General features: G+C 32.1%; 1 protein-coding gene across 5 annotated transcripts in view; it reads left to right on the top strand.

The window, feature by feature from the left end:
* Positions 1-17,085, top strand: part of LOC114128733 (myocyte-specific enhancer factor 2-like) — a 76,947-nt gene extending 59,862 nt beyond the window's left edge. For 3 of the 5 annotated variants that reach the window (XM_027993311.2, XM_027993310.2, XM_027993309.2), the window contains 8 exons: positions 12,526-12,759; positions 13,690-13,893; positions 13,973-14,140; positions 14,205-14,334; positions 14,396-14,625; positions 14,707-14,870; positions 14,949-15,172; positions 15,249-17,085. In XM_027993311.2, coding sequence (XP_027849112.2) covers positions 12,706-12,759; positions 13,690-13,893; positions 13,973-14,140; positions 14,205-14,334; positions 14,396-14,625; positions 14,707-14,870; positions 14,949-15,172; positions 15,249-15,361 — 1,287 coding nt within the window. In that variant the 5' untranslated portion in view covers positions 12,526-12,705 and the 3' untranslated portion in view covers positions 15,362-17,085. Of the gene's footprint in view, positions 1-12,100; positions 12,333-12,525; positions 12,760-13,689; positions 13,894-13,972; positions 14,141-14,204; positions 14,335-14,395; positions 14,626-14,706; positions 14,871-14,948; positions 15,173-15,248 lie in introns of those variants that run through there. The other 2 variants (XM_050197665.1, XM_027993312.2) reach the window with 2 other exon arrangements.
* Positions 17,086-17,113: the final 28 nt, after the last annotated feature.

Consider the following 17,113-nt stretch of genomic DNA (forward strand, 5'->3'; position numbering starts at 1 on the left):
TAGTAGGTAGTGAATTTTATGTAACATAATATACGGTACTTCAAATTAATTAACTGAAATTATTTTGGTTCAATAATGAGAAGGTACTTCACCGCTAATAATTATAAATTATAATGATGTGTTTGCTTATCGTCATTATCTTCCAAACTATTTTAAATTTAGTAAAAGTTGGTTATTGAATGCATCTCTAATAAGCGTATTGCATTAATTACATCAACGTAAAATTCAAATCTATAAAAGTAACCCAGAAATATGGTAAGATTTACCCTGCTACCTGCATATTATTGTAGGTATAAATAACGATTTATTACTTGTTTATTTTTCATGCACCTACTTAATTATTATTAGAAATAATATTTTTCAATAGAATGTGGTCTACCATAATAATATTATATTCGTCCAGTATAATATTATCTTTAAAAGTTTAATAATATGTCTTTCGACGAACCGCCACATGCAGACACGCGGCTATGTAGATTGCGGATTGTTCACTTGTCGTTCATTATTCTACCCGAGCTGAAACCGTTCATGTGATAAATTAATTCATGTCGATCTGCGGTATAGGGTTTTTTCCTTTAGATTGTTCATTTAGACAGTATTTTTTCAATTTTTCAGTGCCTTTGAATATTTCATTAGTTATGTATTAAAAACAATAGTTGTGTTAATAAATACAGAAAAATAATAAATAATTAACATATGTATGTATATAATGACACCCGTATCGTTCTTATCAAAGTATCTATAGTGACTCGGACGTGTTAAATTCAAAATACGTCGAAGCTTGTGAAAACTTGTATTGTTTTTTTGACGTTAATGATCTTTTATTAATTTGTGACTACATTTTCTATGCATGAATTGAACGATATTAATTTCCATGTTTAATACATACAATGGCAATAGTTATTTTGTATAATGTTTATGATGCCTTTTAATATATTATACCTTATACAATACGATTGATAATGATATGACAGTCATATCTCGTCATATATAAATATGAACAGACAATTTAAGTAGGGTTTTCAATTTTAGTTGTTACGATAATTATTAAGAAATGAATTGAAGAAAATTATTGTTTTTTTTGTATTCCTTAAATAAAATAACGATTATAATATCGTGATCCAGTTGTATTTATTTTGAAGTTTATGCGTTCTAGCAAATACTTTAAGATGATGATATTGGAAGGTAGCCCATTTTTATGGTGGACAATTATTCCCCCTTCTCCTTTTATAGTGGGCTATCAGAAATTATAATAAATAATGTATGGTACACAATCTTATGATAATTATTAGTAGGAACATTGTTCGGGAAAATTTTAAGGGGGCTCTACACCAACATTTGTTTTCTCTGTCTATCACATAATATAGGAACAAAGATATTTTCCGTATTTCCATGATTACGACTTTCCGATTCAGTTTAGAGCATAGGCACTTATTATTTATTTTATTAAGTAAAATATTTCCTGTGCATTGGCCGGATAGAATTTTAATATTAACATTTTTGAATATTTATTATAATAGTTAAAAATAATCGAAATTACTTTAAATTAAAACGTGCTCAATGCACAGGTAATATTTTTCTTAAGAATAAGAATATTAAGAAATAATTACTTACGAGCATAGCTTATTTTCAATTAATTATAATTAACTGAGCCACTGTTTATGAAGCGACTGATTTTCGACAAAATTAAATTAACATTAGTCTTGCTATATCATAAATTTCAAATGTTCTATGTATAATTTTGGGGCGTCAATTTGATTATTTTAAGTGAGAATTTGATTAATTTTGATAGTTAATAACTTTGGGCTTAGGTAAAGATAAATTCTAAAATACTTCAAACTCAGTTCATCGGAATGTAGGATTCTATTAACATTTCATTGTAATGGAAAGAACCGTAGAAAATTGTTTTGAATTTTAGATAAGTAGATGCGATAGGTTACCAGGTTATGCGATTGAATTAAAGAATTTGAGTGTGATATTAAAGTCCTATGTGGAAATAACGCCAACTAATGAATAATACAATAATTTGCAAGAAGTTTTTGGAATTCTTTATTCACGTTAAATTCATTATGGTTAAGATGACTTCATACCCGCATGTGTTGTCACCGTCTTACTAATGTACATTATGGCAAATTTGCATTTAACAGAATCCATTTTATGCTGTTAAATTTAATATTAGAGTAAAATTATCTATTAACAAACTTAAAAGTTGGATTATTATCTAAAGCACCCCGTAACCTCTTATTCTCATTTTCATTTTAAAATGAGGTATAAATGTATGAGCATTTTAAAGTTTCATTATTTTACACAGTTTATAATTCATTCGAAAATTAAAATATCAATAAAATCTTACATACCCGTTGCCCTAAGTAATAATATTCTTGCCTTTAAGTTTTATTAAAAATTGACTAATATTCTTAAAATATGATTTTGAATCAAATCAATATCAAGATCGTTAATAGAAGTAGCAGTTTATATAACTAAAAATAACATTTTATAGAAAAAATAGTATTTAATATTATTTTAATTAGTATTTTTTTTATAGGTAATGTAAATGTAGTTTTTATACATTTAGGTACCTATATACAAGTTTATAAATATACTTTCAACACACGGTAATCATATCGCTGATCTTATAATTTTTTATTTTTTCATAAATTTTAAATGTTTTTCGAATAGTAAATTAAATATTAGAGAATGAGAACTACTTTTTAATTTTCGATATTAATATTCTGATTGAAAAACAAGTAGAGATAAATGATAAAATATCAGTCTTTGTATTCTCAGAAAAAATACTTAATGAATTTGGAAAACAATTGTGTAGTTTACTACTTTGGTAGAAATGATTTGAACTCAAATGTAATCTAAATTCTAAATGTGTACCTATCATAGGTAGTCAACATAGATTACACGTGAACCAATAAATCAATAAAAATGTAATGTAGTTCACTGTAAATGTGTACATATTTGAATTAATGCATAGTGTTAATTTATTTCGAGATGAAATGAATTAGTTCTTGTTTTTTAAATGAAAACCGTTGAAAAGTAAAAATATGAAATTATAATGTTTTAATTTTATTGGATCAAAAAAAATATCATAAAACAAATCCTTCAACTTAGGCATACCAATTCCAATTTTGTATGCTAACAACTGTTGAGTGTTTATATTTTATTTTTTTAGTTATTTTTTTTTTTTATATACTCTAAGTTCCATTTTTCTGAAGGTATAAATACGAACTAATTATCTTAAAATTCATGTTTTTTAATTAAATTTATTTGTAGTGGGCTTTGATGTTGTTGGGTCTTCCGAATACATTAGACCAAAAACCTGTGTCATTTAACATGTGCATAACTAATGTGTTATGGTAATTATTATTATACTTTCAGCTTCTATTATAAATATATGAAATTGAGGAAAATTGCATTACTTATAGTCCTAACCATTGTTTAATGCGTATATTAATAATAACAAGCCAGTCGACTTTCGCTAGATACCTATGATGTAAAATTATCAACTTTGTTGCATTATTTGTGATTTAAATCGTTTAATTTATATCGATTTCCGCGTGGGAGTCTTTCGGAAAGTTTGCTGTGTACTGACTAAATAACTGATACACTCCCATAACAATTCCACAAAATGTTCATTCTTTTGGTTATGATAAAGAATAATTACATACTGAGATCGTTCAACAATTATTTATATATTATATTCAATGACTTCAATAACGATTAGGTGATCTTGTGTAATAATCCACATAAAGAAATGTTCATTATTGAATTCTCTTTTTTTTTTTTTTTTGAACATCATAAATAATTTTTTACTTGATACACAATTTTGAAGTGGTACTTAAAAAGTAGTTGTTGAAATAATTTAAAGTTGAGTTTTTTTTTTAATTGTGTAGTAACCTAATAACAAATAAGTTAGAATTAACACATTTGCCATCATTATAATTTTTGATGTGCTTAATGAATCTCTTTATTTGATACGATTTAAATTAATGGTTTTGTAATTTACGTCAAAATTATTATTACAGAACACAATAAATATCGGCACAAAATGTTTATGTACATTTTTAATATCTGATATAGTTATTTAGGATAGGTATTATCATTATGCCTATAGTATAGTATTATTTTAATACTTTATAAATGTTTTGTTTTGAGGTTACACCTGTACCACTATAGTAATATTTATTTTTATTTTTAATTTATAGTAATGAGAAATTACCGTTTAACATTGAACTTAAATATTTGAACATGCCTAATATAAATACGTATTTTAAATAATTTATATGAATTTTAACGCTGTGTAACTTATTTGTATTATAGTTTTCTATGGATTAAATCACAAAAATTTGTTGGGAAAACTGTAAAATTGTTTTAACATGTAATAAATAATTAAATATCCCATACAATAAGTATTAAATTTAACTATATAGTAGTAAAGATCTAATACAATGTTTAAATAATTGCTGCTTGTAAAAAAAAACATGTAAATGTTTTTTCTAAGAAATATTTTTCGGTTTTGTTATTTTACTTTAAAAATTAAATCAGACCGTAATATTATTAGCGTTCGAATATTCCGATGAGGTATTAAAAAAGGTATTTTTGTCATATCTATTGTTATTTGTTCGTTTTAAAATGATCAGCTCTCTCTATAACGATGACGTCATGACGCAGGGTTTAACATATTTTCATACTTTTTTCGATATAGAACGGTAGATGTATCTATGTTGTTACTACCACCTGTAGTCAATATTTCATTTTCCGTTAAAAATTAATTCAAGTATGTATGGATCGTTGATGAAAAAGTAAAACAGGAGTACCTCTTCAATCGTTTGGTATTATACTAAATTATCTCTGAGTACCTACCTATACCTACTAGTTAGGATAATTGAAATATTTCGTAATATTACACTAATATAATAAGAGCTCCTATAATGAGCGGAAGGTGGAGGAACTCCAGTGCATTCGGCAAACCGTCGCCGCCACCGGCTTACCTCTATACGCGCCGGGGTCGCGGCGACTAACTGCTGACGTCATGATATTATAATAGCTTTCCATTTGGACAATTGAGCGTGTACATAATAATAATATACAGAGTGATGTGAGTAAGCAATCGTCCGACAATTTTCGCGATCGAATAGCCAAACCGTTGAACGGCATTTCCACACTTCGCGCACTAAAATTCGCTTTAATTTTTTAACGATTGCGTGTGAAAAACAATTCGCGCACGCGCCTTGATATTATAATATAGTAATCGAATAACAGTATAAAGCTTTTACGGTGTCGTCGCGCTCCAATTGATGAAGTCATCGTCGATCCTTACCTTTTTAATGATATTGCCTGTGTATTTACGTCTCTACATCGTTATGAATTACACGGCAACAGATACCTTACGGTTATTGCGCGCGAGAAACATCAAATGTGTGTACGTTGCGTGCGTATGCGCGTGTCTGGAAATTTTACGAGGGCGCGAAACGTGGTTGAAAAGTTTTTAGTGAATGAACGCGAACAAATTTAACGAAGTCATGCGTGGATGAACGGCAGCGGTGGCGACGACGGGAAAGCCGTGTACGGTACGCGTTGGGCGGTTGTCTAGGTGGTGACGGGAGGGCGGCGGTATAACTTCTCCTGTAAAGCTATGTGTGTCGTTACATAATACGTGGGAAGCGATATAATTACGTGTTTTCACTCTCGACGAAAAAAAAAAAAGTTTTCGAATTTTGGAGGTTTAGGGGGTAGCCGAGGAAAGGTAGATGGGTGAAAAGAGAAAAAAAATCCATATCTTCGATATTTGCAGATGGTTATCCTTCAAAGGGTTCAAAATCGCATATGTAGGTATATACAATATAATATTACAATATCGCGTGCGTCCGTGTGTGTGGGTCTAATGTCGTATGGGTGGTGGGTAGCCGTGGGAGGAGGGTTGATTGAACGTCACACCGCGCAGCGCCGGTCGGGCGCGCACACGTACGTCGCCGCTTCATAAATCCCGGGCATCATCGCCGCCGCCGCCGTGTTTTCGGACCCACGTGGTCAAGGCCACGTTCCAACGTCATTGGCGGCGGCATCAGACAAAAGCCCTCGTGCGATATGGGCGGCGGCGACGCGTGCCCAGGTTATGGTTAGGGTAAGTGGTGGTGTGTTTGTCGGCGGCGGCGATTGGCGATCGATGGTAACAACACCGCTTGCGTCACGATTGTCGCCGGCGGCAGCGTCTGATAGAGAACGCGGACGGATGTGTTTGAATGTATATAGCAGCTGACGCCCACCACTACGATCTAGCAAAAAATGTAAAACAAAACGGTACCACCGTGTATACCGCTACCGAGTGTTCTGTCGACTTGCGATATTTGGAAGAAAGACCCGATGACAGGAGTTCTGATCCCTGCAGAGTTTTGGAATTTACGTTTTTAAACTGGTTAGACAGTGGCAGACAGCTGTCATGTTGGCCCCCACACATCATAGATATTGTGTTCCATTTTTTAATTTTTTTTTTTTTTTTTTTTTTTTTTTAACGAGGAATGCGACAATATTACCATTTATTCACGTGCGAGAAACGTTCTTAACTAAGAACTCAGCTTGCCAAGGTCACTGATGGTTGGCTCAAAAAGACGATCGTATTATATGGGCATATAGTCGTAACGTTTTTTTTTTTGTTACTTAGCTGGACTATCTGGACTCCATTTCTTATCGCAACAAAATAGAGGGTAACTCCAATCCTTTTGTAACCATGAAACGACGCGATATTATCAACTCGACATGACATAGTATTGAATATTGATGCAATTATTCCTTATCGTAATGCAGTTAATAATGAATATTTTAAGACCGCACAATAAATAATAATAGTCAGTATTAAAAATTAAAATTTACCTAATCGTTAAGTAAATTATAGTTGTATAATTTGATGGGCATGTGAATTTTTACACTGTGGTCAAATAATAATGCTATCGTGAATTGGAGGTTTGGAAGTAACAAATAAATAGTTCATATTGTTAATATATTGTAAAATGATAAAATCATCAAATACATTGTTAATCGTTGATGTAAATATGTATAATATGACGATTTTATATACAAACAAGATTCTCTTTAAATTTTTTTTTACTATTGGAAAGTGAAAGTCATCAAATTACATAGCTTTTATCACCGTATACTATTATAGACATTTACACTCCAATTTCTGACAAGCAGAATTTAAAATATAACAGTATAGTACCGCATCTGAACAACGATTTTCAGTTGCGTCATCATAAATTGATTTTGGGACTAATCCCGAAAAGAAAAAAAACTCAATGTATTTTATGTATTATATACACGGTAGCTCCTCATAGCCTATATACTACTACACACTAGAGCCACCGCCTACCACCACCCTTGTAAAGTGCGGCCCACGCGTCAAACACTACGTGTCTTTCAACCCGACTACCCCTTTGCGCGGGCGGCCGCGTGCCAAATTAAATTGCCTACGGCCCACGTAATTCCTAACGTTTGTTGAACCGAGTCCATCCGTTGCCGTTACGGTGTCAACGTCGTCATAGACCACCCCTCTCCGTCGCACGGCAATTCAACTACTCACCCTATCGATACGCACTTTTGTAGCAGTATAGTAAGTTAGATTTCATATTTTATTTTTATACTGTGAGTAAATCGTAATAGTAGTGGTGGCTTGTATTCCCATCGTTAGGATTTTGCCGAAAGAAACGGCGTGTTTAAAAATATATAATATAATTATTATCTTAGTGGTGCTTTCTGTGAAGTCATATGGAATACTATAATATTATAGTATAATACTGGTATAATATCTTGTTCGTAGAAATTAATTGTATAAACGTTTCCGACTAAAGTAAACGTAATCAATTATAATTTATAATAGTTGGGTAAACAACCAATTAGAGAATGTGCTCGTTCAGTCTATTTTTAACATTTATTTTTGTCAATCGGTACTATCAAAATGGAATATATTAAAATTGTTGGAAACGGATTTATATGGGTATCTGAATTACAAAATTATAAATATAAATTATTAATTACATTTAATGATATTAAATTTTCTCATAACCCGTGAAGTATTTTGCTACTTCAACTTACCTGTATGTAATAGCGTCATATTATAGCGATAATCAAAAACTCGTTAGCAATTCTCCACGAACTTCCAACAAGTTTTCGATATTTGTTTTCTTTAATCACCAGGATTACTAAAAATAACTTTTCGTTATTTTTGTATTGTCAAGACTAAATTTTTATTCTAGTTACGATACCTTCCTTAATACTTTAGGTGTGAACATTTACTCGATTTAATACTATTGGTGTGCTGTGCTTTATACATATTGAGTATGATCCTTTGAACGAGTATAGCATTGATTTTCAGTAAAAGTAGCTTAAACGATTTGAAATTAGTATTTCCGTACATTTTTTTTCTTTTCGATATTTTGATCTTATTGTATCTAAATCGGTATTGATAAAATCCGGATTTACCGGATTTCGATACAGAAAAAAAAAGTGTGTTTAATTTTATAACAAACCGGATTTTGTTTGATTGTGGTATCGCCGTCGTCGTTCGAATTACAATAATATCATTTGACCGATTTCCTGAAGTAGTATAACTGTGCCTTGTAGGTGTTTATGATACTATGATGTTGGCATTTATAATTTTGAGACGCCGTCACCACTATTGGCGTGTTTTATCATGACGGTTAAAGTGAAAAATGTCCTCCAAATGTTTTTATTTTCCCGAGTTCGAAGGGTGTGTTGTGCCATATTATATAGTATACAATATGTAATATTGTCTGATGACGACAACTACATTATTTTATCTAAGGTTTGAATCGGTGCCATGCGTAGACGGTGTCCCGTTACGAAATCGAATATAATTCGTTTAAATTGCTCCACGAAGAGCGATTTTCGATACTCTTGTTTTCCCTGTCAGACAGAAAATTGAAAAATGACGACCTTCAGTAGTGAGCGTGTGTGTCGGTTAACTACTTCATCCCTCTTCCTAGCGTACGCTCTTTGTGTGGGTATGTTTGTTGCAACCCCGGGTCACCATTAAGTAAAGTCTTGTTGAGCAACGGCAGATAACCGATAATCAAACTCCCGTCTGTACTCTGTAGGGTTGATTGTTGGTTACTAAGTACGACCCCTACTCAAGTGGGTGTAGTTTTTCTTAATATTTTCGATGTACAAGACGTTGTTCTTTAATATTATGACGACGTTTACAACTATTTACAGCGCTTGACCTTTTCGCCTCCTTACAGCTGCTGGCCACGAGCTCTTTCAGCTACGTCAAAAACGTATAAGAAAATCCAGCGGGGTGTCATGTACTCGTGTCAAACTTTTTCTCCGCTCGTATCGTCTTATTTCTCGTCTGGAAATCGTCGCTAGCCTCGTATTATTTTAAACGTTATCACCGAATCACGTATTTATAATAGTCGTATTTAGTATAATATACCTATTATTATTATTATTATTATTAACCTATTTCGTGTAATAATATTAAACACGCCCGTAAACATCGAAATATACAGTCGCACACGCACACGCACCGACGAGTGCATACCGTCGCTACCCGCTGCTGTTGCACTCTCCCCCTACCTTACCCCCACGACGTACAACCAGTTGCCGCCGCGGCGCTGTCTGGATCCATTTCCATAGGTTTTTTTCCTCGTACATTTTGATTATATTTAAACCAAAAGTTTTTTCCCGTATAAACAGTTCGATGCAACAACAATAATAATATTACAATATCCTCGGAAACAAATGTTTTTCAGACGTGCGCGCACACCCGGTTTCGGGACAAACGGTGGCGGCAGAGACGAAACCGATGGGAATGTTTACGCGTCGCCCGCTCGCTTGCGTGAGGAGAATAGAAAAAAAAAATAAAAAGCATTCGTCGGCGGGTGTGCAAGCGAGAGGAGCGAGTACGCGACTCCGTTGTTTTCTGTCGATATCGTGAAATTTATGCGACCTGTTGCATGCGTGTACGCACATGCGTGAAATGTGTTTATCTCGCGTTTTTTGTCGGTGTATTTTTCGACCGCGAGATAATCTGCTCTTTTCTTCGCAACCGACGACGTTTCTTGTATTGCGCGCGTGTGTGTTCGCTGTTCATAATTATTATTGTTGGACGTTTGAATGTCGGAAGGCAATGACGATAATAATTATTATTACTATGATTATCGTCTTAGAGCACCGGCGAAACAAACACCACGTGTTCGTATTTTATTAACTTAAGTTTGTAATATAATTTTTTACACCGATCGCGTGTGTTTGCATACCTGAACGTGGCGTGGCGCGTGTACGAGTGAATAGTGATCAGCGATCGCCACTGATCGCCGTTATTGTACAACGACATTGAGCTGTGTGTAGAGCGGGTGTATTTATTTTGACCGGATATCCGTCAGATAAAATATGCTTATATGATAATAACTCGAGACCAATAAAAATAATAATAAACCATTTGATTCAAAATAGACGTTTTTCTTATTTTAACGTGTGTTATTTTGGATTTCTGCTTTCCGTTTTTATCAATAATTGCGATTTTGTAATAATAATAATTTTAACAATAGATACATACCGGAGCTACCCATATTCGTTTTAATCCACTGATTGCCGACAGAAGCACGTCAATGAAGAATATTAAACAATTTGAAACGTATTCGATCGTTAATAGTTATATAGTTCATCCTAGTTGGCTAAAACAAATACAAATCTATCACAGTTTATATTACTTGATACACGTGCCGCGTGGTCCGGCATTATGAAATATTATCGTTACTGCTCGATAGAAATTTTCAAAATACTACTTGTTTTTTATAGATAATATTTACCTTGTAATACCTCTTGGGGATACCAATATATGTACTATGTTTGTTCGAGGTATATGAATATTGTATGATATACTTCAATAATGTGTTACAATTACAATGAAATGCTATAATTCGTCAACGTTTATTCTGTTTAAATTTATATTATACGTGATTTAACGACTATCATGTACGGCAAGTCGGCGGTTGGGGAATTTTAATTTCGTCATCGTAACAACGAAATATGTTTTTTGATAGAATTAATATCAATATTAATTTTACAAAGAAATGAATCTCTTCGTTTCTCCGTGACTCGAGAATAACATTAAAATTATGGAGCTGTAAAAATATCCAATAACCCGATATACATACGTAATATTAATATATTGTGTGTATATTGTTGTGTCGTGTATTTGGTTTTCAAAACATAAAACCGCGTATTTGATTTACAACGGTCGATAACTGAACAGTGGGAGGGCAGAACCCAATAAATTGTGTTATTCCTCACGTCTCGTGATTAGCTATATTATATTGGTGTGTTATTAGTTTATTACATTGTGTACGTAAATTTACGTGCACGCTGCACATCCTCCGCCACTATAGGTATACGTCTACTACGACTGTTGATGCGGTGTGTTGTTAATTGTTATCACGTCACGACCAAGGTCAATTCGTCGTGTCTACGTCGTCGTCGTCGTTTGACGGTTAGCACATGATACGCGTACGGACGGATCGGTCAAATTTGTTCTAGATATTTTATTATATTTTTTTTCTCGTCCGCAATGATATAATATTATTATATATTATGACTTCACACAAATTACGTACCTACGACCTACGGTTGATATCAGCATTGCGACGTTCACAATCGCGTTTCGGGTGACAAACAATGCGCGCCTACCTGAGCCACCACTCGTTTTGTATGCCGTACAGCTGATATCGTTATGCTATTCATTTGCTAAACCGTCGTCCTTATTACTATTATATTATACTTATGACCCGCGCGCGTCCACTTGGGCTATTATAAATTTATGTGTATATATATATATATTATAATATTCAATTGATTATCGCCATCACAATAATCGTCGAATATAATACAATAGTAGTATTATTATTATTATTATATTGTGAGCCCGTCGCGTAAGTAACTAACCGCCTTATCGTCGGCGGTCGTTAAAACCCCCCGGAAAACTTTACAGAAATAGCCCACAACCGTCGGACGAGCGCGCGTCTCGTGTGTGCTCGTGTGTGTGCGCGCGCGCTGGCCGTGGCTCGTGTTCTGTTTTGTAACACACCTATTGTGGCGCGTACGGTCGCGACTGAAGACGACAGACCCGTTTTCGGTGGTGGTCGGTCGTGGATAAAATAATATTGTGATTTTATTTTTCGAAACATAAAAAAAAATAATACACTGTGTAACATTAATATACACGCAATCACATTATCGTCAACTCCGTCGCCGCGTTCATTTGTCGCGTCCTCCCCGCGCACACGAAGAGGTTTGTGTGTTGAGTGGTGGTGTGTACATCACTTATTTATATTTTACCGCGTTTCTATATTTTGTAATTGGTTTTTTTTATATATATTATTTATTATTTATTTATTATGGCCGATCGGTCTGTTATTAATAAAATATTTTGTATTTATACACCAACCGTATGTGTTATTATCAAACAACCATTTTAAATTTAACTTTTTTGTGTTTTCTCAGATATCGTTTGAGAACGTGTAAGAATCATTTCAACGAGGAGTGAGTACTTAACTCGTCGTCGTCGTCTTCTTCGCCCTCGTCTTCGGTGGAGAAATACGACCGTCTTCGATAAGACCAAACAGAATTCCAAGAAGTAGTGAACGGCGCCGTTCCGCCGACCCTAACGCCGCCGCCGACAATATGGGTCGTAAGAAAATACAGATATCGCGGATCACCGACGAACGCAATCGCCAGGTAAATATAATTTCATACCTAGTTCCTAGTTAACATTATTTTGGTATGTCTAAAGGATCAGACGTTCTTTGGTCGAATCTAGTTAGATCCTAAAATTAAACTACCTAAAATTAGTAGTAGTAGTATTGAAAATAGTGTTAAGAACTATTGGCGATTTGCGCATTTGGTAGGTTACAAAATCTACGTACCTTAATACTTTTCACTAAAATCTTCACATTAAAGAGCTTACGAAACTATCGTCTTCTTATATATTATTATATATTTTAAACCCTGTTCATCGTTTAAGACTGTTGCTTGGTAATATGGTACCTACTTAGGTATTTAACTAACAGCTATGCAATAACTATACATAAACATTTTTAGTTTCGATTAAATTTATAATGTAATTCTCTGCAGGTCGAGTAGGAGGCACTAGCGTAAAAAAATGAGTCGTGAATAACGATGATAGTTTAAATTCTTTTACATCAATCAACTTTTTTTTATATGGCGTTTATCACAACGCTATAATAACAAAACCATAAAAAACTTTTACCATTTTAATAATTTCAATTTATTTTAGAGAACAAATTTGATGTGAAAACAATATTTTATGATAAACATTGAACCGTATTTATATTTACGAACATTGTATGTGTGATTTGTCAAGTGTTTGTCATGTTTTTTGCCTATAATATATAGGAACATTATTTTTATGCTGTGTGATTTTATAACATGAAATAACTACATTTTGTGTTTCTATTCATTTATTTAGTTATTATAGGTATTTGTTTATTTTTCTAATTTTAATAAGTAAATAAATAATTTCAATGTTATCCAAATGGCAAATACATACAGTATATTAATAGATTTTTATTTTTATTTATTTGGTTTTTTTTTTTAAATTTATTATCACAAAACATTAATAACAATTTGTAATATTATAATTTTTAGGTTACCTTTAACAAGAGAAAATTTGGCGTAATGAAAAAAGCATATGAACTGAGTGTGTTATGTGATTGTGAAATTGCTCTAATCATATTCAGCAGCTCTAATAAATTGTATCAATATGCTAGTACAGACATGGATAAAGTGTTGCTCAAATATACAGAGTACAACGAACCTCATGAATCACTCACCAATAAGAATATTATCGAAGTAACAATAATACATTATTTTTATTATTATTAATAGATAAAATTTAAATTTTATAAATTTTTTTTTTTTCATTTTACAGCAATTGAACAAAAAAGAACTTAAGGGTGGTGCATTGAGCCCCGAGAGCCCAGATGAAAGTTGTGATGGTACACAAGGACCATATCAACTTACGCCCAGAACTGAAGCTAAATACAGTAAAATCGATGAAGAGTTTCAGTTATTAATGCAACATCAAAGAATGGCGAGAGTAAATATTTTATCTAATTAAAAAACTTAGAATCTATTTAAATAATTTTATTAACTTTTTTTAGAATAATGTAAGTGCTAACTATTCACTTCCCACTACTATGCCTGTAAACAACATGTATAATGACTCTGGGAATTTACAACTGCAACACAACGCTAGCCCAAGACCTCCGTCTTCATCTGATGCTGATTCCGGTTAGTTTTTATATTGTGGTAGCACATTAAAAATCATTATTTATTGTATTTTTTTTTCTAGTTTACCCTCCTGGTAGTATGTTGGAAATGAGTAATGGATACCAAGCATCGTCATCGCCTGCACTAGTCAATTCACCTTCTTCTCCGGGACAACTAGTCATGTCACCATCGCCTACGCCCAAAGCCTTAAATGCTTCTAATAGAGCTACTCCACCGCCTAGACATCATTCACCTAGACCCAATTTGCGTATAGTCATGCCCAATGCTCCTAGTCATCACGAAGATAATAATGTATTTATTATTTATTATTTGTACTATTGATATGTTTTTTAGCAACTTACTTAGAACGGTGAATTATTTTTTGTTTTCTAGGCAAACTCTATTAACACACCAACTGTCTCTCTAAACACACCAGTTGTAGCGCTTCATACACCTGGATTGGGTGGTTCGTATCATGGGATTTTTACTGATCTTACATCTACTGACATGGGTCTTTCATCAGCATTGAATTGGTCTAATCAACTAGCACACAACAGGTTTGTTTTTATTTTTAATTTAATATAATACAATAAATCACATAACATGTATATTCATAAAAAAAATGTATGTTCTAGTGGAATGTCTCACCTAGGAGTACCTAATTCATCACCGCCTTCTTCACCATCACCAAATTCCGTCCGCATTAAAAGCGAGCCTAACTCACCACCACATTTACATCACCATACGTCTTCAGCAACCTCTGGAACAGCACCTAACACTGTTGTTTCGCATTCTATAAGTCATTTATCTTTACCACATGCTCACACTTCAATACCGTCCCATCACTTGTCAGTCACTGGTAAGCATATAGTTTACTTTCAATTTCCAAGACAAAACGTAATTGTTATTTCATTTTTTTTTCTGTTTAAAACCAGAACGTTTTATACTAGGCGGACAGTTGCCCAGTAACCAGAGCTTAGTAGATTCAAGACATGACTTTGAAGGAGGACCACCACCAAAAAGATTGCGTGATACTTGGCCAACATGACTAAATTGTTAAGTACAGATGACATCACACTGCTACTTCATCCAAAATATTTTTCTTGAACATATAGATTATTTATTTTATATTTATGGACCGCATGACTTCTACTCTCTATTCAGGACAACTTATTATGACTTACATTAAGTAACAAAATTATTTTTGAAAATTCCTTTTTCTTTTTGTCCCATGTTTTTCATTTTTGTTTTTTTTTTTTTCATTGTTACTCTATAACATATCTTGACTATGTTCTTAACATTTGTAAATAAATTTGTATTTATTACTTCTATTTTGTCAGTTATGATAATATGCTGATTCAAATACATATTACAAAAAGTTAATGTCTAGTCCTGTTACAATAGAATGTAGGCTACATTTACTAGTCAATAAAACAATAAGATGAAAATTGATTATATTGGCCAAAATTCAATTATAGACTAAGTAAATATTATATTGTTGTTAAATTACACTAACATATTTTAAATTAGTTGTTTTGTTTGTTAAATAACATTTGAGAGTAAATTTAAATTAAAATTTCACAAATTGTATGTACATTATTGTTGTGTGATCATATAGTAGATACAAAAACTATACAATATATATATGTATATATATATATTATAATAATAACTCCTTTTTAAGTACATAAGTTGAAATATTTATTTAAAAATATTAGGTTTTTTGTTTTGTATAAGATTTTGATACCTAATAATTGTGTATGATAATAATATGTTAAAGTTATATTTTTAAGTGCAATTTCATGGCCATTATTTTCAATCAAAATTATTAACAAAAGTGTATACCATTTATAAAGTTAGTGGATATTTTTGTAAAAAGGATAAAATTGTGAAAACCTTTAAAGAAATTATTATGTTTAGTGTGTAAGCGGTGCTATGTGTAAACTTTTTGGTGCCATTTAAATATTTTAGTCAGCACTATGTTTTACCTGATTTTAGTTTAATTGTTTTGTTACAAATAATAGTAGGTATTGTTCTTGCGACACACATTAGTAGGCTCAATTTTCTATTTAAATATAATATGATTAATTTGTATAAAACGTAACAATGATGACCACAGGGCAGACATATTTTCATTGAAATTATATTCGAGAGCTTACTTATTTTATATTTTTGACCATTGTAACATAATACAGGGTTCGTTTATGAAAAGTTTACAAACAAAATTAAAATTATTTAAAGGGTTTAATCGAATATTATTTTATTCTTTCTAGTTTTTCAACACATTATTTTTCTCGTTATTCTTAACACTTGTTGTATATTCATATTATGTACTGATTGTAAATTTAACATATTAGAGCATGTTTGTTAAGATATATAATATATATATATATATATTTATATATATAAAAATATAAATTACTCATTTTGTTATATACTATTTTTTTTCTTTTTTAAATATAAATCAAACAGTGCACAATGATTTTATTTTTTAGTTTGACCAACATTTGTGTACCCCAGCATTATTTTAGTATCGTTTGTTTGTTCTTTTTTTTCTGCTAACATTAACATAAAGTACTTTATAAAAATGGCAAGGCCGAAAGTGCAATAAATTAATTTATACTATGTACAAATTTTTAAGTTAATCAGAAAATCATGTTTACAGGCCGTTTTTATTATTTTATTTTAGATTTATTTTAATTTTTTTTTTGTTTTTTCTTTTGTTTATCATTTGTATATTGATTGCCAAAAAATATAGGTTATATTATCATATTATGTGTCTCTAATTTTTCTCCCTTTT

The sequence above is a fragment of the Aphis gossypii genome, chromosome 1 (genome assembly GCF_020184175.1).
Source record: "Aphis gossypii isolate Hap1 chromosome 1, ASM2018417v2, whole genome shotgun sequence".
NCBI classification, from domain to species: domain Eukaryota; kingdom Metazoa; phylum Arthropoda; class Insecta; order Hemiptera; family Aphididae; genus Aphis; species Aphis gossypii.